This window comes from Lepisma saccharinum, chromosome 24 (genome assembly GCF_977018435.1).
Source record: "Lepisma saccharinum chromosome 24, izLepSacc3.1, whole genome shotgun sequence".
NCBI classification, from domain to species: Eukaryota; Metazoa; Arthropoda; class Insecta; order Zygentoma; family Lepismatidae; genus Lepisma; species Lepisma saccharinum.
In genome coordinates, this window is record NC_139252.1 from 43,970,319 (window position 1) to 43,993,263 (window position 22,945).

The window sequence follows — 22,945 nt, forward strand, 5'->3', positions numbered from 1 at the left end:
AGAATTAAATTATTTCCTTGAAACCAGCTATCAAGCTTTAGCAATGTGTTGTTTACTTTATTTTTTAAGGCATGCTCACAGTGATCTGTTAATATAATGTTTGTGTCATCTGCATACAATATAGCCTGTGCCTCATCCAAAAGTTTTGGCATTTCGTTTACGTAGAGCAGGAATAGAAAAGGTCCAAGTATGCTGCCTTGGGGAACTCCACAATTTATTTTTTGAACTGGAGATTGATTATATATTGTATTTCCATCAGCATTTAAGTAACATATTTCTACAAATTGTTTTCTTTCATGAAGATATGATCTAAACCATTTATGTGCTAGTCCTCGCATGCCATAATTTTCTAGTTTGTTTAGGAGAATTTCGTGATTGACTGAGTCAAAGGCTTTTGTCAGGTCACAGAAAATCCCAAGTGTGTGTTTGCAGTTATCAAGTGATTCACCTACTTGTTCAATGAGATCAATCAGGGCTGAATTTGTGCTTTTTTGCTTTGTAAAACCGTGTTGTGTCTTGCTTAGTACTGAATACTTTTCACAGAATTTTTCAACTTTTATTAGCATTGCACGTTCAAAAATTTTTGAGAACACAGAAAGTTGTGATATAGGTCTGTAATTGGCTACATCTTTTGGATCATTTTTCTTGTATATTGGTTTTACAATTGCAATTTTTAGTCTGTCAGGAAAGATACCTGTTTCAAAGGAATGATTTATGATGTGTAACAGAGGTTTACAAAGCTGTTTGTAGCAACCTTTAATCAGAAAATCTGGTATTTCGTCAAATCCAAATGAGTGCTTGTTTTTTAATGATCTGAATATTTCCCTTAATTCTAGTTCAGAAATGGGTGATATGAAGATTGATTTTTCATTTTTCAGAGCTGTTAAAGCCTTTGCGCCTGTCTTGGTCATCTTTTTATTTTTATTTTGGCCAGCACATGGTACCGAGTTTATAAAGAAGGTGTTGAATACATTTGCTACATCATATGGACTAGTTAATTCTTTGCCTTTTACATTTAATGTTATGATTTTTCTTGTCAAAAACAGGGTTACAGAATATTCTCCGTCTTGCCTCGATAATTATTTCTCTCCTTAAATTAGTGTCACATTATTTTATTTCACACCACAAACAGTGGCGGCTGCTTAATACGTGCTACCGTGCTATAGCACGTTGCTAAATTTGTTAAAATGAAAAGAAGAAAAAAGCAAATCTCACAGATGCAAGAAGTTTAATGAAACCCTAAAGTGAAATGAAACTTCTCATGTTAAGAGCCTGAACATTTACCAGCGGCGCCACGTATTTCCCTCACGCCGTTGGGGCTATAAGGAATACCTTACCGTGCTAGAATCTCAACAGCACGTTTTCGCCCCTTTTTTGTCACTGCGCGTATGAATACTGTACACCCCACTCCTCGATTCGTACGGGGGATAGGGTCTCGGCTCGAGTAAAATCGTCTGCTAGCGTGCTACAGTAAGATACAGCACGGTAAGTGTGCCATCTCAGGATAAGAAGAAAGTCTACGACAACCTATTGCCTCTGTCAGAACAACGTTTATTAATGCCACTTTCAAACGTTCTGTACGTTATCAGTGTAGACTTATGCAATGTTTGTAACATGTCGTATACATTAGCAGCACCTGCAAAAAGTTGGAACGCGAATTGACACTACCCCTTAGCCTTTTATCTATTTCGGTGGTAAGTTGTAAAGATTGCAACTCTGAAACTATAGTCCGTACCTTTTTTGCTTCCGAAAGTGGATTCTGCTATGTAATTTATGTTTAGGAAATTTTAATTTTATATTTTATCTAAATTACCTGTTTTTAAATGCTAGAAATATATTTCCTTGTGTTTATGTAGCACTTCAATCGTCAAGAAACAAACTTACAGAGTACCGTCATTTTTCCCCGGCTTCCAGACCCGAAAATTTTGCGCGCGGTTCATTGTGTTAAAATCGCGTGGTGCGTGAAGTGGTGGTCATTGTTGTGAAGGATTAGCTTTTTGTTGTTGTTAGAAGTGAAAGTGAGTGTACGATGAATTCGGTGGATTCCTTGTTGCAGCAACCTTTCTCTTGAAGAAAAGTTGGAAATAAAAGCGCTAGGACGGCCGTTGCCAGATTTGGATCTATCGCAAAATGCAAAGGGAGGTAAGAACGCTACGTATAAGAGGCGATTTAATAGAAAACTGTACGATAGTGAACCATGGCTTTGTGGGTGTCAAATTCGAAATGCAGTATTCTGTTTTCCTTGCATACTTTTTGGAAGTAATGATTCGTGGTCTAAAGGAGGGGTAAAAGATCTAGGACATTTAAGTGAATATATGAGAAAGCATAGTGAAAGCAAAAAACACATGAATAATGTCTCTCTCGAAACTGTCGACATAGCAACGCAGTTAAGCAGCGCTTATTTAGAATCGCTTCAAAAGCATAATGAATCAGTTGAAAAAAATCGCTACGTCTTGTCAAAAATCATAGACTGCATCAAGTTCTGTGGAGCTTTTGAGTTGGCCCTGCATGGCCACGATGAAACAGATTTCTCCGCAAACCCTGGGGCATTAATAGGGCTCGTTAATTTTGTCAGCAGTTTAGACAACGCTGTTAAGGAACATCTTGACAACAACACTGTATTTAAAGGCACTCGATCTCGCCATCGAAGTTCCGGGTTGGAGTCTCGGCCTGGGTATGAGTATTCTTTGTAATACTTTGTAATAATGAAATTAAGAAGGGGCATTCACAAAGAATACCCATACCCGGACTGAGACTCCAACCCGGAACTTCGATGGCGAGATCGAAAGTCGACCACTTAACGTTCGTGGGGTGGGGGTGGGGAGGGGGGTAGTGGTCATTATAAGTACATGGAAAACAGCATCAGTTTGTAGCACGCATCTTTGAAAAGTCACGAGCCGCCGCTGACCACAAACACACAAAAACCTCATTTTATCTAGTGTAAACCGAAAACTTCATAGTGCATATGCTCCTGCCACGTAATTCGTCTGCTAAGAGGATGTTACAAATCTTAAGAACAGATTGAGACGAGAGAAATGCACGGCCTGCTGCCACGTTCTTTTTCTGCTGGAACCTCAAAAAAGATGCGCGTGGCAACAGACTGTAACACATACTGTTACGTTTTAGCATAGGTTTTAGCGATTACTTACACAAAAATGTTTTAAGATTAGGTCCCTCAGCATTCTTCTAATAATAAACCTAAATGCTCTCGTAGTTAGGTTAAGTTCTATTAGCATTAAAAATAATATCGCTAAATGCTTTCTAAAGAAAAGGTTCTAAATTACCTGTACATTCATTCCCACTAATAATAAACATAGCATGATGAAATCACAATAAGACAAAGACCGAGTCTGCAGCCACGCGCATCTTTTTTGAGGTTCTAGCAGAAAAAGAACGTGGCAGCAGACACTACCATATAATATTCATGAAACATCTTGTGAAGTCGTCACCGATGCACGCGAATATGTGTGCGCATTCCGAATCTAGTCTTCATTTGTTAGCTTTCCGATTTCACCAAATTTGACGTCATTTTTGGTTCACCAGATTGATGCACCAAACAGAATGGGATTATATTAGCTTTGGAAACACGCTGGGGAATTCTGGAAAAGGCGGATATTCTTCAAGTCCCAACGAGCTGTCTTGTGCACGTGCCATATTGATGAATGTTGATGTACTTCAAAGGGCGTATATACGTTCTTTGATGTATTTCTTTCAGCAGAGATTTTTTACATGGGTCTCACTTACCGCACAACACGATTTCAACTTCGTGTTCTGACGTCATATACTAAATGCCTACGTTGTTAGGTTAGGCCTGATATGTTTCGTTCTCTTAGCATAAATGTATTGCAGATGTATCATTTATGCTAAGACGAAAAAAACCTGATAAGATAACTTAGGCATTTGACCTAACATTAAAAGTTTTCCGCGGTGACGTCAGAACACAAGGTTGGAGTCGCCTTATGCCAACTCTTTGCCTTATGCGATAAGGGAGACCCTTTATACACTGTGCACGTCATGTCTGTCCTACATGAACACTTTACCTGATGTAATACAAAATTTATACATATTTCGTTAAAGTTCTGTACAACTGTCCCACTTTCCTTAATGCTTTTAAGTGAGCACGGAGGTTGCATCCTCAGTCAATGAAAAATACATTTATATATCAATGAAGGTTATTGGCTTCAGGTGTGGTGTGATGGATACTGGATCAAGGAGTACAGAAACACGTTACGAGTGTTCATTTACTGGTAGATAGTTAAATATTTCAGATTTTATAGGTTGTTAGAGGTCGAGTACATTTTTTTGTTCATAAATTTTAAATTTTGTTCTTTCGTTGAAAGCAGAAATAGTGACAATTCTTTAAAATGACGCTACAAGCCATAAAATATGAGAATGGAAAACTTGACGTGTTAGATCAGTTGCTTTTGCCTTTGAAAACGTCATATATTTCAATAAAGGGTGTCGAAGATGGATGGCGAGTAATAAATAAGATGCAGGTAAGACCGTTATTTAGTTCGTGTTCTATATTTCATTAGTAACAAAGGTGGTACGGTTTCTCAAGTTCTGGTAATGATTTTTGTAAAGATAATTTTTTGTCATAAAACCTAACATCCTGTGAAATAAGTTTTGTTTGCACTCACAAACCCTCATATTTTGCTTGCTAGTTTTTGTGACAAATTGTTGGTTTCAGTGTTAAAGATTACCATTGTAGATAAAACAACATTCTTTAATTTTCCTTCTCTTATGCTAAAGAATAACACATTGGAATTATAATTTGATAATAGTAGTAAAGCAGACTAGACTAGTTTGTCCTGTACACAGTCTGTCTTGATGTTATGTAAAAGTTTAATATATGTATTATTTTAATGGTTGCATTTATCAGTGTATAAAAGTTGTTGGCAAAGGTGAAGTATGGCAACATAGGTCGTGGACACATACATGTGGTTTTGTTTGAAAGACTTTACACTATAACAACATACATTTACTCCAGTTGGTCAGCTGCAATTGCATAATTATTTTTCCAAGTTGTGAAAAAAGGTATACCTACTAGTTTACCATCCTTGACAGATTTCTTCATATCTACGGAAGAAACTACTTATCGTAATAAGTTCCTGTAGTATTGTCTAACATCGGGAAGGAGTTTTGTGCGAAATTCAGGTAAGTTTTCCGTATCCTGGAAACTGATTTCTTCAAATTTAAAAGTTTGGGGGCAGGTGACTCTGGCCAATTTCTAACATGCCTTTAACAGGGAGTCTATAGAAAAAGCTGGAGAGCGTAATGGAGCAGAGGTGGGTCCACGTTAGCGGTTTGGGGCGGTAGGTCAATTACCCCAGGGGCGGAGCCCGAAGTCTGTGGGAAATTTGGACTCAAAAATTTCAAACGAAGATAATTTTTTACTTTAAATTTCCCACTGATTTCGGGATGGATAGCCCCAAAAACCATTCACGGAATGTTGTTTCTTTGTGTGCCACTGAAATGGAAGAGAAGAATTTCATTTTGTGTGGAGTTGGGCACAAATGCCACGTAAACTTTTGAACTACCACCATCCATCAGATTTTAACACAGGAATTGGTCATTCTTAACACTTGGATCTTTCATCAACAATGTCCCTTGCCACACAGCGATTTCTGTGAATGAATTTTTGGCTAAGAAGTGATTTCTCTCATTCCTTAGCCCCCACCCCTATTTCCCTGATATGAGTCTCCGTGTCTTTTTCATGTCCCCAAATGATGCCATTTTGGGACAGTGGACAGACAACATTAATAAAGTTGTAACCGATCAATTGAAGGTGGTTCCAGTTATCGACTTCTAGCGTCACCATGATGAAAGGTAGCAATGTGTCCAGTGGCATGTGGCCTCCAAAAGAAACTGTTTTGAAGGAGATGAAAGTTGATTTTGTAGTTTGAACATGTGTACAGAGATGTATTTAATCTCATTATTTTATTAACAAACCTTGTATACACACTATCACAAGCCCTACCACACATTACCCTTTTGTTGTTGGAAAGTTCCCCCCCCCCTTTTTTTGTTTTCATCTTTACATATTTCACTGTAAGCAAATCATGTTTTACATAAATATGTAAAAAAATATAATATTATCATAGTCTTTAATATTTTCCTTCATTTGTGTGCAATTTTTTAGGTTCCAGCCAGACATTAAAAAAAAAGTAATTTGAGAGTATTCTAAAGAACATTGGTAACTGTATGGTTGTGATAAATTGGTAACGTGAATTACAAAAGTTTTGTGTGTAGTTCAGTAGCCTGGTGTGGTCCCCACATGAGATGCATTTAAATTGCTCAGTATACAATAATATTCTTGTTGAATAAGGAAAATAGCATTCCACAATTAGGTAAAATTTATTTTGAATAATCCTATTTTTAATGCTTGTCCCACTCTGCATTACTCAATGAAAAAAAACACATTTTATTGGATTGATTGATTTAAAATTTTTGGGACCTGCACAGGACAAGCACAACACATTAAAAGGTAAGAATACACTGAAAACTTCCTCACAGACAGTGGAAAAGACCAGCTCTTCTCAAATAACTAAAAACTTTGTTAAAACACAGTCATCATCTCCCAGCAGGGATGATCGACAGCTGGGAAGATTAAGTCTGCCTGAGGAAAGCAAAGTCGGACATTTTATTTACATAAAAATATGACGTGAAATGCATGTACAAAAGGGGAAAAAATATTTAATTTCATAAAAGTCCAGGCCCAAATTATAAATTAGTATTGTCTAAATAAGAAGCTCCGAACATGAATGTTGAGATTATATTATATCTAGTTATCATTTTGCTCATGATGCATCGTAACTGCAGTGTGTAGCACATTACTATATTGTTATGTTGATCCTTATGCAGCAATTTTAATGACATAGGTTAGAGGAGCCCCAGCAATTGCCATAGTTGGATGTTGCAGCCTTGCTGTGGAGCTGAACAATGAGGTATTCACAGGCAAGAAAGTTTTACGACAGGAGGTGGAAGGGAAGTTGAACTATCTGGTGTCTGCAAGACCCACGGCTGTGAACATGAAGCTGGCAGCAGACGAGCTGATTGACCTTGTAAATTCCCTTGATTTGGATGAGAATGTGTCAGTGGATGAAATGAAAACTAGGTACATTTTCTGCGTGAGTATTCTTAAAGCAATCATTGTTGTGCTTATTCCATAGTAATTGATACGTGATAGCCATTCTTAAGCTTAGGTTGTGGTTTTATTTATTTAATTTAAGCTTTAGTGGAAAGCTGGTTTCTTCAAAACTACATGTGATATTTCGGTTCCTTATTTTTTCTTTGTGTGTGTGTATTCATATTCATGCTTCTTCATGTATGTTTATTGCTTGTGTATGGATGCGCAAAGCAGACTCCGGCTTCATCTGATGACAGGCGTACCTGTGTAAAAATCAGCAGAATAAAATTATGCATGGCACACACACGGTTAAAATTGTTTTAAAAAATTGTAGCTATAATTGTCAGTTTTATAATATAATTATGCTGTGTGAAAAGATATCGCACCACAGCTGTTAACACCTGATTTTCAATAATGCTTTCCTTGGTAGTGTAAATTGAATCCAACCTGGTGTCTAGTATCATATGTGCAAGAAATGAGTAATTATTATCACAGTTATCTTGTCCCGCACCGTGGCCATGCTGTATAAGGCATCAAACTTTGGGCTTCGTCTACACAAGCTAACAACTTTTCTCCTGAGATTTCAGCCTGTGTGTGGGACCAGTGGCCAACCACCATCGTGAGGGAATTGGGGAGCTACGAACAACTAGTGTAAGCTGGTCATGGGAGCCTACAACAATAACTGGTTACTGGTCGAATGATCTCTTACCTTAACCGGTGGGAGTGAGGTCGACAGTCAGTAGGTGGGCCCTGGCTCTCATGGTCTGTTGTGCCATGGGTTAATTGATTTTCACAGTTATCTAGATAATTGCAAAATGCTGCAAAAAGATTCACTTGGTATCTGTGGAGCAAAATGTTGAATGCCATAGCATTTTTTTTAAGAGGAAAGCAAGAAGCGAAGGTCCAGTGCCAGAATGATGCACAAAAGTTCATTCTATTTATGGAAATAATGCATACATAAAACTCTCAGCGTATTTACTGGTATTATTTTCTTGTAGTTTACGGTTATTACAAGCATAAGAAAACAGTTTTTCTTTGTGACGTTTCAGGAGAACACACGCTCCTTTCATCAGACATTTATTTTCATTTTGACTAAAGATTCAGTTATAACAATGGTTAGTAATTTATTTTTTTTTTAAACAAAAAGAATCTGTTATATAATGGATGTTGTCAATGTTACATTGTTGTAATATGGCAACTTAACTGAAAAAAAGCAGTCTGTTTTATTTTTATTTCAGATTTTTTTTTTTAATTATGAATCCCAAATATCATCAGGTAATTCAAATTCATCATTGTTTTCACAAAGTCTCTTGATGTTTTCTGTTACATTAAATTTTAAAGATGGTGGCTTACTCCATTTGTGAAAGAGAAAAATCCATACTTGATCTATGTTACCATTTTCATTATTTAATTTATTCCAGTGTTCTTCTGCAATGAACAAAGCTTCCCAGACATTCAACTCTGTGTTTCCCGTTAATCTTTTTAAAACCCTTCTCTTTTTAATCAAATGTTTCTCTTCGATGATATGAGTTGACAAACCTGTTCTTGGGTTTAGATTTATAATGTCCAAATCATGTTCGTGCCATCTTATTGCCATTTTTCTTGCTGTTTGTCCCACATAATCTTTTGAACATGAACAACTTATATTATATATTCCTGTGGTTTCCACATCTGGTAGAAAGTTTCTCATTTTGAATTCATTAAATGTACATTCCAAACTTCTTGGTGATTTATAAACAATTTTGAAATTAAAACTTCTAAAAATTTTTGCAATTTTATGTGAGAATCCCTTGTGGAATGGAATGCACACAAATTTCTTTTCAACAGATTTTTCATCTTTGTCTGTATTTCTCGTTTCCTTTAGTTTTCATGCGACTTGTTTTTTGATTTGGTTTATTCTGTTAGTGTGAAAGCCATTTTCTTTTGCTATATTGTAATAACCGTAAACTACAGGAAAATAATTATATAATGCAAGCAATGCGTACATACAAGAAAAACTAGTATTTACTGGTACAGTAAAGTTTAATTGGTCGTATTCCTGTAAATATGAGACACAAAAGACAAAGCTAACATAATTATTTAGTTACGTTCTGCTACATGCATTAAGGAGGTAAAGGCATTTAAAGAGTTCCCTCTGATCTGAAAATCCGGGGGGGGGGGGGGGGGGGAGTGGAGGAGTCAGTGATTGAGATACTTGCTAGGATTTGGGAATGGAAATAAAGTCAATTTTCTTTTCTTCAATGAGCTCCTTGGTGAAAGATACTCTACATAAAATTTTCCTGTAGCTTATTTTGGTTAATTTGTTTTGAAGAGAGTTGAATCAACTGTATTCTCTTGAATAGCAACTGCATTACTTATTAGCATGTGAAAACATCACGATGGTGTTGGGAATTTATTGTCAAACTGTGTGGAAAAGTCTGGGAATTTGTTTTACTTAAAGTGATTGGAGCCCTGATTTAGATTCACCTGTTGTTCTTGGAGTCAAGTGTCTCATTTTTAACTTAGGTGTTAACTTTCGGTAACACTATGGAATGTGATCAACTATTTTAGTTAAATCCATTCTTCTCATAGGTTCCTTAGCCGAATTGAATCCATGCTAGAAAAGGACATCTCGGACAACAAGGCCATTGGGGACAATGGAGCTAAAGTAATCCTGGAGCTCTGTGGAGAAACCTCTGCACGGATCCTCACCCACTGCAACACAGGGTCCCTGGCCACGGCTGGCTACGGGACGGCACTGGGAGTCGTTCGCAGTTTGCACAAAATGAAGAAACTAGGTATTTTTACATCACATGGCTTCATCACTGATATTGCATAATCTGACTGGGCCATTTTTCTCAGTAGTTCGAATTGGTCCGTTGGTTGTGTTCAGTGAATGCTTTCTTTCACAGATTGGAGGATACCTGATTAGTTGTCACTTTGGTGTGAAAATCGCCTTGTCACTTTTGCTTCCCAGTTCGGTGTGAAAGTTTCTTTAGCAATATCCCTGCACATTGCACCGAACTATGAAGGTATTGAAGAGGATTTTTTGTTTTAGGAACCCTTAAATGAAAAATGCTAATGGCATAAAAAACATCGAAGGTAACAAAGTATATGTCTTCTCATTATAAATATAAGAATTGTTCCTTTACAAAAGTAGTATCTTATATTACACAAGTTACAATGCATTAAGTATGTGAACAATGTAATATACACTTGTATGAAGAAAAGGAGTTTGTTTTATGTTACTTTTATGTTGGGTAGAATCATTTTGACTGGAGGTACAGTTGACCTCTGTGACTGAGTGACCTGTGTCACTTGCTAAGAAGCCAGATGTCCCAGGTTTGAACCTTGGCTAAGGGGTGCATATTTGACTTTTCATACATGTCATCATAACCCAAGAGGTAGAAATACAGCGTTAAAAAAAAAAAAAAAAAAAAAGGGCTAAACCTACAGTTTTAAGTAAGTATACCCACTGTATTCCTAATCAGGGAGGCCTCCCCGATGGTGCAGTGGTAGTATCATCACCTTGTAATCAAGGGGTCCCAGGTTCGATACCCGGTGGAGGCACGTAGTGGTTCGGATTCCACTTTAAACTGTAGGTCCAGTACCGATTAGCCTTACTGTGCACAAAGTGGACTTAAAACGCCAACTCCAACCAATCCTATCCTAATCAGGAATCAAACCCAGGATCCCTTGATAATGAGTTGATATCATGAGCTACTACACTAACAGGGAAGCCTTATATGTCATTGGTAGAGGCACATTTTTTTTGTAAATAAAAAAGAAAAATTTTGGTACAAAAACTGAGTCAATTTCGGGTTCAAAAGCGGTAAATAAAATAAAATTTCATTGTTATAACAGTGAAAAGTGTTATATAAAATGACATTTTGGTTTTAAAAAATGTTAATATAATCCCAAATTTGATTTAAAAACTGCACTTTCTACACAAAATAAACATATTCCTTCTAATAACACATTTATGTCGTCACCAGAGTATTAAATTTATACCATTTTTGCATCTCAAATATTTAGAGCACGATTAAACAATTTTCCATGAATTGCATAACTCTCAGGATAATTCTGACTTCAGAAAGTGTTGCATCGGTAAGTAAACTCTAAATTTCATGTTTAAGAGTCTATTTTGCATCATTTCGTGACAAAACAGGGTAGGGAAATGCACCTCACACCTTCTAGAAACATGAAATATTAACATTGCAATTTGTTATTTCACATTTCATAGCTCATTACCACATCCTTAAATTCATGTTTTTGTATGGAATTATTGGTAAAATCATTGCTTAACTGGAGTACTATCAGCATTTAAGTCTTGCAACATGTCAGTGTTGAGAAAAAAAATGCATTTCAGCTGTTTCCCATGTATTGTTTTTGCGGCAATCAATATAGAATGGCAGGGTGGATGTTTTCTTCCAGAGCATGTGTACTGCACCGAAACCAGACCGTACAATCAAGGAGCCCGCCTCACTGCATACGAGCTGGTCCACGAGAAGATTGGTGCAAGTCTGATCTGTGATAGCATGGTGGCTGCTCTCATGAAGGCCAGGAGTATCTCCGCCGTCGTTGTCGGTGCTGATCGAGTGGCGGCCAACGGGGACACGGCAAACAAGATTGGAACGTACCAGGTAGGTAAGGCTTCATATACAAGATGCTATCGTTGGCTTAACATATATACACAGCAATTAACAAAATCAGAAAACCGTTTATACACTAGGAATACAGTCAAATATTTTAAGTGATAGTACAGTACGTTCCCAGATTTTATTTTTCCTGCGTTACATATTCAATCTTAATGGTCTCATCGTAGCAAAATGTTACAAAATTTTCCTCGATTTTACATTTTCCCTCATTTTTAAGTTTTTTTGGTCTTGGTCCCCTGAAAAACATAAAATGGAGTTTTATCATGAAGAAAATAATGAAAAGTATTTTTTTCCACTTGCGTTCATTATTTCTATCCCATATTTGCTTTTCTTATTGGCTTGCGTTCATTATTTCTGTCCCATATTTGCTTTTCTTATTGGCTTGTATAGAATTTCACACCAGTAACTGATGTAAACTACTAAATTTCTCATGCGTTTTTAAAATAACCAATGTATCTTAGTGTCAAATTATTACTTAGATATTTGTTACCTTTCAGATTGCCATTGTTGCCAGATATCATGAAGTGCCATTTTTCGTAGCAGCCCCTTTCACATCCATTGACCTTAGCATCTCTTCGGGTGACAAGATTGTTATAGAAGAGCGTCCAGAACGAGAAATGACACACATAGGCGACCACAGGATTGCAGCTCCAGGTAAGTGGACTGTGCTTCATTATTCATTATGGTGGTATCAGCGTTAAGAGCCATTTGGCGGTTAACATGTAACATTTAGTTGCCAAAATCAAAACTTTGCTAGAAAATTGCATTCAATAGAAGAACGCAGATACCAAAAAGTGCCTGTGAAAAGCCTGTATTTCTGCACAGCAGTGGAGAGCATGCTTAATTAGGTTCCTCACTGATCTAGAAATCATGAAAAAGCTAGAGAAATCAACAGATAAGTGAAAGAAATTTTGAAAATACTCCCAAATACCTTGAAAAATCTGGAAAAATGAGTTGTTTTTTTTAATATGCCAGGATTTGGGTATGAAAATAATTCCTAGTTTTCTTGAACCAGGTGTCTGATGGAAGATATTCTATTCAAGAATGGTTTTATTGTGTACTTTTGTTCATTTATTTTGATTTGATTGATTGAGTTGGTGCTTTAAGTCCTCTTTATGCACGATAAGGCTAATCAGGACTTCACCTACAGTTTAAAGTGAGATCCGAACCACTATGTGCATCCACCGGGAATCGAACCCGGGACCCCTTGATTACAAGGCAACGACGATACCGCTGCGCCATCGGGGAGGCCCTTCATTTATTTTGAATAATGTAGAATAAACCTTACTCTTTCACTAAGTAAGTGCACTTAAAACTTGTTTATAGTGTGGATTTTTATTTGAAAGTTTCGTGGAAAAGACAGGGAATTTGTTTTGTTGAAATGAGTTGAAACTATTTCAATGCAATGTGAATTTATAAGTAATAATGTGCTACTACATGCTTTGAAAGTTTACCTATGTTTGGTCAGCATAATTTTTCAATGTCAGTGTTAATTGTTGTTAATACTGATTATTGCTGCAAAGTCAAGTGAGAGACTTGTGTGGAATAAAGTTTTATTTGTGGTTGTCAAGTTTAACGTACAGATGCATAAAGGCGACAATGAAATATAGTGAGGGATTTTGCAAATTGCTTGACCAAATAAATGTAAATGAAATTAACAATTACATGATATTCGGGTATCATTAATCAAAAAGATGGAAGCAAATGTGTAGATTTTCCATTGCGCTCATAAGCATAACTGTATAGCCAGCATAAACAAGACCCTGAAAGAATAAGGGAGCCTTCAGACTGAAGCTCAAGTAATACCTGTCGCTTGGAACTGAACCCTCTGTAATGAATGCAACCTTTCAAACCAAAACTACACAATAAGCTGCACTCAAGACTGGGCCATTTTCTCAATAGCGTGCATCATCTCACCTCCGTCTTTGTTAGTGCATGCATGTTGAATGCTTGTTTGTAGACAGAAGGGGTCTGTGTCGTTTGTTGCCTGCCACTTGTTACTTTTGTCAGGTAGGTAAAGTTCCTCATGCATGTAGTACCATGCCATGAAGGCACATTTAGGAGATGTGGGGGTAAGGCCCCATGCATTTTTGATCTCTGTGCCATTTTATAAGTAATGTGATCAGCTCCATGCTCCAGCCACCTTTACCCCCCTCCAGGTACTCATTGATTTGAGGCTGGGCGAGTCCCAGAGCCGCTTTATGCGAGGACAATGCCAGGAAAATTCTGACAGATCACCCACCATGGTAACTGAACTTGGGGTCTCCTCCATGGCAGTGAGACGCACTACTGAAGAGACCACTGTGGCTCTTGATGTAACCAGCAAGCAAAATAATTTTTTTTACAGGGCAGTTTCAAGGATATAAAAGAAGTAAAGCTATCCCCTGTGCATTGTGAAATGCCAAGATGGCACATAGGGATTGTAGGCAATCTCTGCCATAATGGAGGTTAGAGGCTCGCTGAGCCCCAGAGCCACTTTATGCAGAGAGATTGTCAGAGAAACTTCCACCTGAGTTCACCCACCCTGGGAATCAAATCAAAATTTCCCACATGGCAGTCTGATGAGACACTGACTGGGCCACTACTGCTTACGAAATACAAGCAGTGGATTTAATTAAGTAATTGAGAAACAAATGACAAGTGTATTATGTAAGATTTTAATAAATGTTCTGTATTTGCCATCCCCGATGGTGCAGTGGTAGCGTCACCACCTTGTAATCAAGGGGTCTTGGGTTCAATACCCAGTGGAGGTGCAAGTGGTTCGGATCCCACTTTAAACTGTAGGTCCAGTCCCGATTAGTCTTATTGTCCATAAAGTGGACTTGATACACCAAATCAATCAACCATTCTGTGTAGTTAGCAGGAGTGTGCAGAATCCTGAAAATTTAGTTCTGGGATAGGGAAAAAATTCCCATCATGAACCCTACTTGTTGGATCCCACACTAGAAATTCTAAATGAAAGCATTTGAAAGTGGTTAATTTTTTAATATTTTCTATACTATTGTGATAGAATTTTCTTGGAAATGGCAAGCCTATCATGAATATCAGAATTTAAAATATTTACCATACCAACCCAAAAAAAATCATCCTTTTCATCCCTCTATTGAAGCATGATTCTGCAAGAATTATTGAGTGAGACTGGTTGTTGCATTCGCACATAATAAATCAGGCACTATTTATTAGGATTTTTAAGATACTTGAATTTGAGAGTAATGTAACAGTAAATTTATTTATTGTGTGATTACAGTATGTTCAAATAATAGGTTGCTTCGTTTTTATTCAGTTTATATCATACTTACAAAACAGTACTCAGACTTATATTACTGATGTATAAATCTCATATAGCACATTTGGAACTTTTCAAAATCATCAGGTCATTATTAGAGCCTCATATTTATAGTGAATAAAAGATCGAGATTTCGGTACAAAAACTGCACATTTCGGGATCAAAGGTGGTATATAAAATGGCATTTCGGAGCTACAAATTGTGAATAAAACCTTAAATTGGATTTTAAAAACTGTACTTAATACACAAATTAAACATTTCTCGTCTAATAGCACATTTATGTAGTTTTGGACTATTTAGTTTATTCCTGTGTAAAGGAGTCCATTTTTGCTTCTGAATTACAGCAGAATTTATCAATTTTCTGTAGTTTGCATAACTCTCAGAATAATTGAGACTTCGGAAAGTGTCGTTGTCAGTAAAAAACTAAATTTCGTGTTTGAGTTTATTTCGCATGTTGCAGTTAATTTTGCATCATTTCGTGACAAGAGATGGTAGGAAAATGTACCTCACAACTTTAAAAAACATGAGAAATGAACATTACAGTGTGTATGAGTTCACATTTTGTGTTTTCATCAAAAACGAAATATGCATGCCCCTAGTCATTATTCATCCTAGTTAAAGTGATTATCCCATTATCCCAAGAGGTAGAAAAGAGAAAAAAACACACTGAAAGCAATTGTTTTATTTTTTGGATTTGTGTTCAATTACCAGCGGAGGCACACAATGATTCGGATCCCACTTTAAGCTGTAGGTCCAGTCCCAATTAGCCTATCTGTGCATGAAGTGGAATTAAAACACCGACTGAAATACAAATTTATTGCATCTTTTTTAAAAAAATCCTCATCTCGTGCAGTGGTTTCATCATCACTTCTTTATCTTGAAGGAATCTGCTGCTGGAATCCGGCTTTCGACGTCACACCTGCTCATCTAATCACAGGTATCATTACTGAGAAGGGAGTTTTTAGTCCGTCAGAGCTACAAGAGATTAAGTAGCTTCGGAATTTTTTTCCTAATTGTTGTCTGTTACCATTGTTATCTGTGAGAATGAAACATAAGCCTTTTGTGATGCTGAGGTTCATTGCCGTTGGTAAAGAAGTTGAGGTGCTCATAATATTTTGATATTGCTTTTTGATGAGTATAAAATAGTCGGTGTGAATGTTAAAAAGAGCCTTGCTGTTCAGCCTGCTTGACAGATTACTGTAATTAATGTGGGTGTATTTTTTACGAGCTTCCTTAAAACGGTTGGTGACGTACTGCTACTGAGTCAATTAAAATGTTTTATTATGTATTTAGATAGTTTGTTCATAGAATGTTATTTTGGTTTGTAATTATTATTATTATTTTCTCAATCATATGTAAGTCATTTTTTTTGACGATATGTAGGCTGTCAACATTGCTGTATTTGTCAATTTATAAAATATGTTACTCCATTATAGGTTAAATGATGAAGTGTATGTTTAGTTTATGATTCTGCTTGGTTTCAATTTTACATAATGTATCCTTCATACATGTATATGCACACACTATAATATATGCACTGCATGTGTCTTTATTTTTCTTTTGCATTATTCGCCATGTATAAACATTGAGCAGGAGAGTAATTACACTGTTCTGTGCCAAAAACAATATTGTTCATTATATGATAGTACTTTTGATATGATACAATTATACTGTTTTTATACTGCATACAATCTTTATCTATTCAAATTGTATTTCTTCCAAAATGTTGTAGTGAGTAGATGTGTTTGCTCTAATGTAAATCTAAATGATGTTAAAATTATATAAAATGTAATTTAAACAATGCCAGATAAAATCAAAGTACTATAATTGTCATTTGTAGTATTGATGGTTCATTATTGATGCAAGTGTGAAAGATCAGACGTGTTGTTTTATGATGTGTCTTAGTACAAAGTGTAGACTGGAGAAATGAGAGAGAAATATTATTATGTCTACTTGAGAATCAGCTTGATATTAGCATCATAATACTACTAAAATCTTTCTACAATTAGTCTGTGACAGGCTTCAAGAATTCTGCCATTTTTGTTAAAAATGCACTAGACAAATTAATGTATGCTGCTTTTTAATACATTTTATACACAATTTTTATTTCATCTAAGCTGTGTGTCAAAAGTGTAAGTCCACTTACACTCAACGTACAAAAAGTGTAAGTTCAAATAGGTTAATCCGTAATGCCAGATCAGGAGAATTAATCTACAAGGGGCATGCAATAAGTTCGTGCCCTGACCAACTTCCGGTAGTGGTATCGGGGAATTTCTTCCATCACTTTTCGACATAGTACCATCCGAATGCCAGACACTTACGCAATCGTTTTTCTAACGCTGCAATTTTAGTAATAAAATGTTTTGTCCTGCTCCTGTAACCACCCTTCCACAGCATCCATGACATCAGAATCGTTGTGAAATTTCTTACCACGCGGCTCTTCCTTTAGTTTAGGAAATAGGTAATAGTCCCCTCGGGGCCAGATCTGGGAAATATGGTGAATGTTGCAAGCTTTTGAATCCACAGGATGTGATAGCCATTGTGGAAACACCTGTTGTGTTTTTGCATCTGTCAACAAGCGGCCTAGTGGTGAATCTCCTATCAGCGTTGATTAGTTGTTGCACACAATTGATAGTTTCCTGGATAATGCCTGTTGATGGTCTTCCGGTACGTTGTTCATCTTCGCATTACCACGACTGAAGCTGAATTCTCTATGCCACTTCTTTACCGTGGAATATGAAGGTTATCACAGGTTGCAAATCTGAAGGCTCCATTTTTCAATATAGCTCCACCTTCTGTTATGTTTATTAGATACATGCTTGAAACTTGCAATTCATACAACGAAAGGATACATGAGTAATACTACAGAATTTGGTTCATCAGCCAAAACCAGAAGTGGGTCAGGCCAAAAACTTATTGTACACTCCTCGTATATGTGACTTTTAGTCCATACTGTGGCTCATTTAATGTTACAGACGTTTATGTTCATAATGATGCATGGTCTTTGGGGTGTGGCATGACAAATTTTATTGCTGGTGTAGCCATACGTGTAATAGTGGGTAAGATCAGACTCTTTGAGACTTGTCAATCCAAATTTACTGTGCAAATGTGCTGCTTCAGTTTCCAATCCTAAAACCCTGACAGTGCTTTGGGGCAGCAGAGGGGAAACTTAATTTTTACTGAAAACAATTAAAGACTATATATATATAGATATATTATAATTACTAAGATACGTGTTTTTCATTACACAAACATTCTAGCCTATTATATACTGAATTAAACGAGGTATCAGTCATGACTTTTACATTGTTAGTTTCTGTGTTAAAAGTTTATGTAGATTAGTATGTAATTTCAAGTTTTGCAATCGAAACATTAGGTTAATACCCAGGAAGACAGTTCAGTTGCTAATTGCTGCTGTACCTACAGTTTAGACTGCTGCATTTGTGAATCAAACCCAAGTTTCCCTAGTTACTCAAAGCCATCTTGATCTATGTATCGGTTAAGAATGTGAAAATATGTATGTCATTCATTGTATCAGTTCTTGATAAGGGTTTCGCTCTTTGTAAGTACAACGAGGACATCAAATCTGTTCTTAGTAACCTTTTGCTTCTTCCAGTCTTCTTCCATTGCTACAATCCTTCAAAAAACCACTTTTTTTTTTATCATGTATGTATCAAAGCAGCTGAAATGGTTAGCACAGAATACTACGATGCCAGAGGTCTCAGATTCGAATCCCTGGCCTGTGCATGGATGTTCTTTGTGAGAGTACCTTCATCATATCGTCACTCATCCTCACCTTTACGATTAGGCACAAGTGGCACAAAAGCGAAATAAAATAAACCAAACCAATCAGTCAATCGAAGCTCTTTTCTGGAAATATGATCAGTTGAATCACTCCTTGACATGCAATTGATGTGTTAGCATTTATGCAATCTGTGTTTCATCACGGATTATCGAACTTTCTTTCCATGACGTTCTATCCACATGCATGCAGTTATTCTGCCACTTATATTTGACCTATTATTTTTCTTCATTATTATACTCTTAAATATATTATATTATATGCAACAGTATTCTGTTAACCATTTGTAATAATCTTCCTGCACTTTAATTTTCCAAAGATCTACATAATGTATCGTGTTGGACAATTTGAACAGTGCTGTGTTTACACAGATTACTGTCATTTGCACTTTCCCTGCAGTTTTTTTTTTAAAAATTGGAAGTTCAATTGTTTGTTCATCCAGGTTTTTTTTTATGCTAGATGTTGAATTATTCATTAATCAAGGTTCATTCAAGACAAGCAGCACCATCTGTTGATCCAGTATATATTTACCAGATGTTTCATTAGTCATGCTGTACATGCTGTCTAGATTCATGGTTGCCACTGACATTTATTTTTTCTCCCAGAAAATGACTAAAAAAATTAATATACAGACAGACTGTGTTAACTAATCTTGCCAAAATCATTCTCTGGAGTGTGAATAACTTGCTACAAACATGACGAACTCCTTGTTCAATGAAATAAAGCATAAAATGTGTGAGCAAACCTTTGTGTGTGTATTCATAAGTGCAGTCAGATCAGTGACATCATCCAAAGAGTTACTGCTGGCTGCTGCATAATAATTTCTTTAAAATACTGACACTTTTAGTGTATCAGCAGACAGAAAAAATGTGAAAGATTGTAACTAGGTTTCAATCATTACATCATTACAAAAGAAGAAAAGTTGTTTGCGTTGATCTCCTGTATGTGCTATGAAAGTTTGTTGGTGTTGTAGAGCGACATCTTGTGTATATATATGTGTGTGTGTGGATATAAGTTATTAAATGGTCAACATTACATGTTATGAAACCAGACTTACCAGGACCAATCCTGAGTAAGGTATGGATATATATCTATGTTTGTTCCATCATTGATTTCATCAGTTCATCATAGCGATTTACCCAATAGGAGAAAGGCATTGTAAAATAACGAAAAAAGGAAGAAAGAAATATACATCTCTAAGTTGCAACAGGCTACTAGTAAAATTAATGTAATATTGCACATACATTAAAGCCACTTCACGAAAATATGTATAGGGTGAGTTGCAAGGTGTTATTTTCAAGGTATTGTGAATTGAAGAAGTAATTATAACCAGGAAAGGGGAGTTTTATCATAACAGTGTGATTTAGCATGTTATACTGTGTAAGAAATATGTATAGAATATTTCCTATAAGCAGCATATATGTACACAAGCTTTACTTCCAAAAATCTAAATGTCATTTGAAGAATTGATTTTTGTTTGGACATGAATTTTCTAAATCACGGAAAGCGTAGGTGTAAAGTTAAATCTAATTTCTGCATTATTAAGTGACAAGTGACAGGCAACGGTTGCCTGGCTCAAGTGACATCTCACTTGAAATCAAGCCTTACGAAACAAACGTAAAATTTTGCACTGAAGTGATTGTACATGACACTCTGCACATGTCACTTGGGTGTCACACAGACTAGGCTGTTTAACTACAGTGTGCATCATGTTGCTTCAATTGCCCATGGGCAGTGAATGCTTTATACCAACAATAATGACCCGTGGTGTAACAGCCCTTGAGGGCCAGTGCCGACCTCTCTCACCAGAGGTGGAAGATCATCCATCCAGATATGGGGTGATGGTCAGCATGATTAACCCCCAGTCATCATCGTAGGTTTTGTATGACCTGGTTTCACTACTCATTTGTAGCTACACAATTTCCTTACAATGGTGGATGGACCCAAAACATCTTAGCCTGCACAGCCATGGTACCAACAAGCTATAGATTAATTATAGAAGAGAAGTTAACTACTGGCCATCCTTGAAATTTTTGAAATATCTAGTTTCATAATATGTTAAAATTTAAATTCAATGTTCTTTCGGCCTGTTCACTTCTATGTTTTTTTAACATCATCACTAACAGTCACTGTAGTCTAGGTGAATCTGGTACTAGGGCCACTAGAGCAATCTCTTTCTTTATCCAGACTTTCACGTGTCACTTCAGTGTAAAGTTTTGCCTCAGGTTGACAATGCAGGAAATCTTGCTGTCCATCATATTGCTTATGTTCTTTCACTGAAAACTCTTTGTTGTGACCATTTTGGTACTCCAGGATTATTTTCCTGATTAAAAGGAGGTGAGGTCTCGTTTAAAATAATGATGGTTTTATCTTGATAAAATTATATTATTCTTCAGTTGTATGTGGTTCTTCTTCTTATTATTATCATCACATCATGAAGTTTGTTTTTGTTTGCACTGTAGTCTAATATGAGCAGTTCACTGAATTGTAAGCACACCATTACGAGAAGTCCAAAGGGATTCAAACATAAATGAGAGTTTAGGTCAGAGAACGCAGACAACAATGATTTGAAAGTGCATGTTGAAACATGTTCTAGCTTGCCATTATTAAGAAACTTGATGTTGAAGTGAATGTGTGTGGTCAGCTGATTAAATATTGTTTATGCACTTCATACAAATTAATTTTTATGATTTTATCTGTTGTAATGTAAAAGTACGAAAGAATGAACTCTTTGTTTTGAAAGCTGTGAAATTGATATTAGACAATCAAAAACATACATTTCAAAGGCAAAAATGTATATTTTGAGTAGACTGCTGTGAAATGTGCTGCAATTGTCTCACTGAGATGCTTATTAGTTGATGTAATATTTTTGAAGAGACTTCTTGACCGTTACACCCAGGATGATACCAATATCTTCAAGTCCAAAGTAGCATTGAGTATAAATGTTCTGTAAAGCCTTCAATTTGAAGGATATGCACATATGACCTCTTGTTTTCTTTGATGCTTTTCTGTCTACATGAGCGATATGTACAGTGGAACCTAGATTTTATAACATTTTAAAACTGAATGTATAATGTGGGAAAATGTAAAATCTGGAAACATAAAATCAGGGTTCCACTGTATTAACTCAACCAAATATTTATCATTTGGAGAAGAAGGAACAAATTTTAAAAATCAATATTTAGTTAAATCAGTGCCCTTCTCCTTGCATTGGGGTCAATAGGTATACATTGAATGTATTTCACAAATTTTTATTATATCCATATATATATTGTTATATCTATATGTGTTTATATTGTTATAATAACTGTGTGTGTATATATAAACTAAACATTGCTCATGCACCACTAGACACCCCCCCCCCCCGATGGTGTAGTGGTAATGTCGTCACCTTGTAATCAAGAGGTCCCAGGTTCGATAACTGGTGGAGGCATGAGACACACAGTTGTTCGGATCCCACTTTATAAACTGTTACTCCAGTCCTGATTAGCCTATTTTGCATAAAGTGGACTTTAGAGAAGCCTCGAACTCGAAAACTCATGCCCTACAGTTCCCACTGACTTACTTGCCATGATTTGGGATGAAATAAATACCACTCTTTCTTGAACCTGCTTCTTGATGGAGATACTCTCTACAAAATGTTTTTTATATAATTTTTGTTCATTTATTTTGAATAAACTTTATTGTCTTGTAGTAAGGTCATACTAAAGCACCACAGAATGATTTGGAAATTTTATTTTAAAGTTGCATGGAAAACCTGGAAATGTCAAGGATTATTGTTTGTTAAAATCAGTGGGAACTTGGGAGCCACGCTGGTCTAGTCGATAGGGTGTTCGACTGCCATGCAGGAGTCCCAGGTTCGATTCCTAGGGTGGCTAATCTAAGATTGGAAGTTTTTCGGTCTTGTTCCTGCATAAAAGGCTGGGTGACGGATGGGCTCACCCAGCCTCAAATCAATAAGTACCTGGGGTCAATCCTGGGGGGTAAAGGCAGCTGGAGCATAGTGCTGATCACATCACCTACAAAATGGCCAACATAGAGAATGTGTGGGGTCCTACTCCCACATCTTCTAAATGTGCCTTCATGACACG

General features: G+C 36.4%; 1 protein-coding gene across 1 annotated transcript; it reads left to right on the plus strand.

The window, feature by feature from the left end:
- The first annotated feature begins 3,996 nt into the window (after positions 1 to 3,996).
- Positions 3,997 to 17,611, plus strand: LOC145978299 (methylthioribose-1-phosphate isomerase). Its single transcript, XM_083110836.1, has 6 exons — positions 3,997 to 4,496; positions 6,882 to 7,117; positions 9,701 to 9,906; positions 11,543 to 11,751; positions 12,264 to 12,420; positions 15,936 to 17,611. Exons 1-6 carry the CDS (start codon positions 4,365 to 4,367, stop codon positions 16,043 to 16,045), a joined length of 1,050 nt encoding a protein of 349 aa, XP_082966962.1. The 5' UTR covers positions 3,997 to 4,364; the 3' UTR covers positions 16,046 to 17,611.
- The last annotated feature ends 5,334 nt before the right edge of the window (positions 17,612 to 22,945 follow it).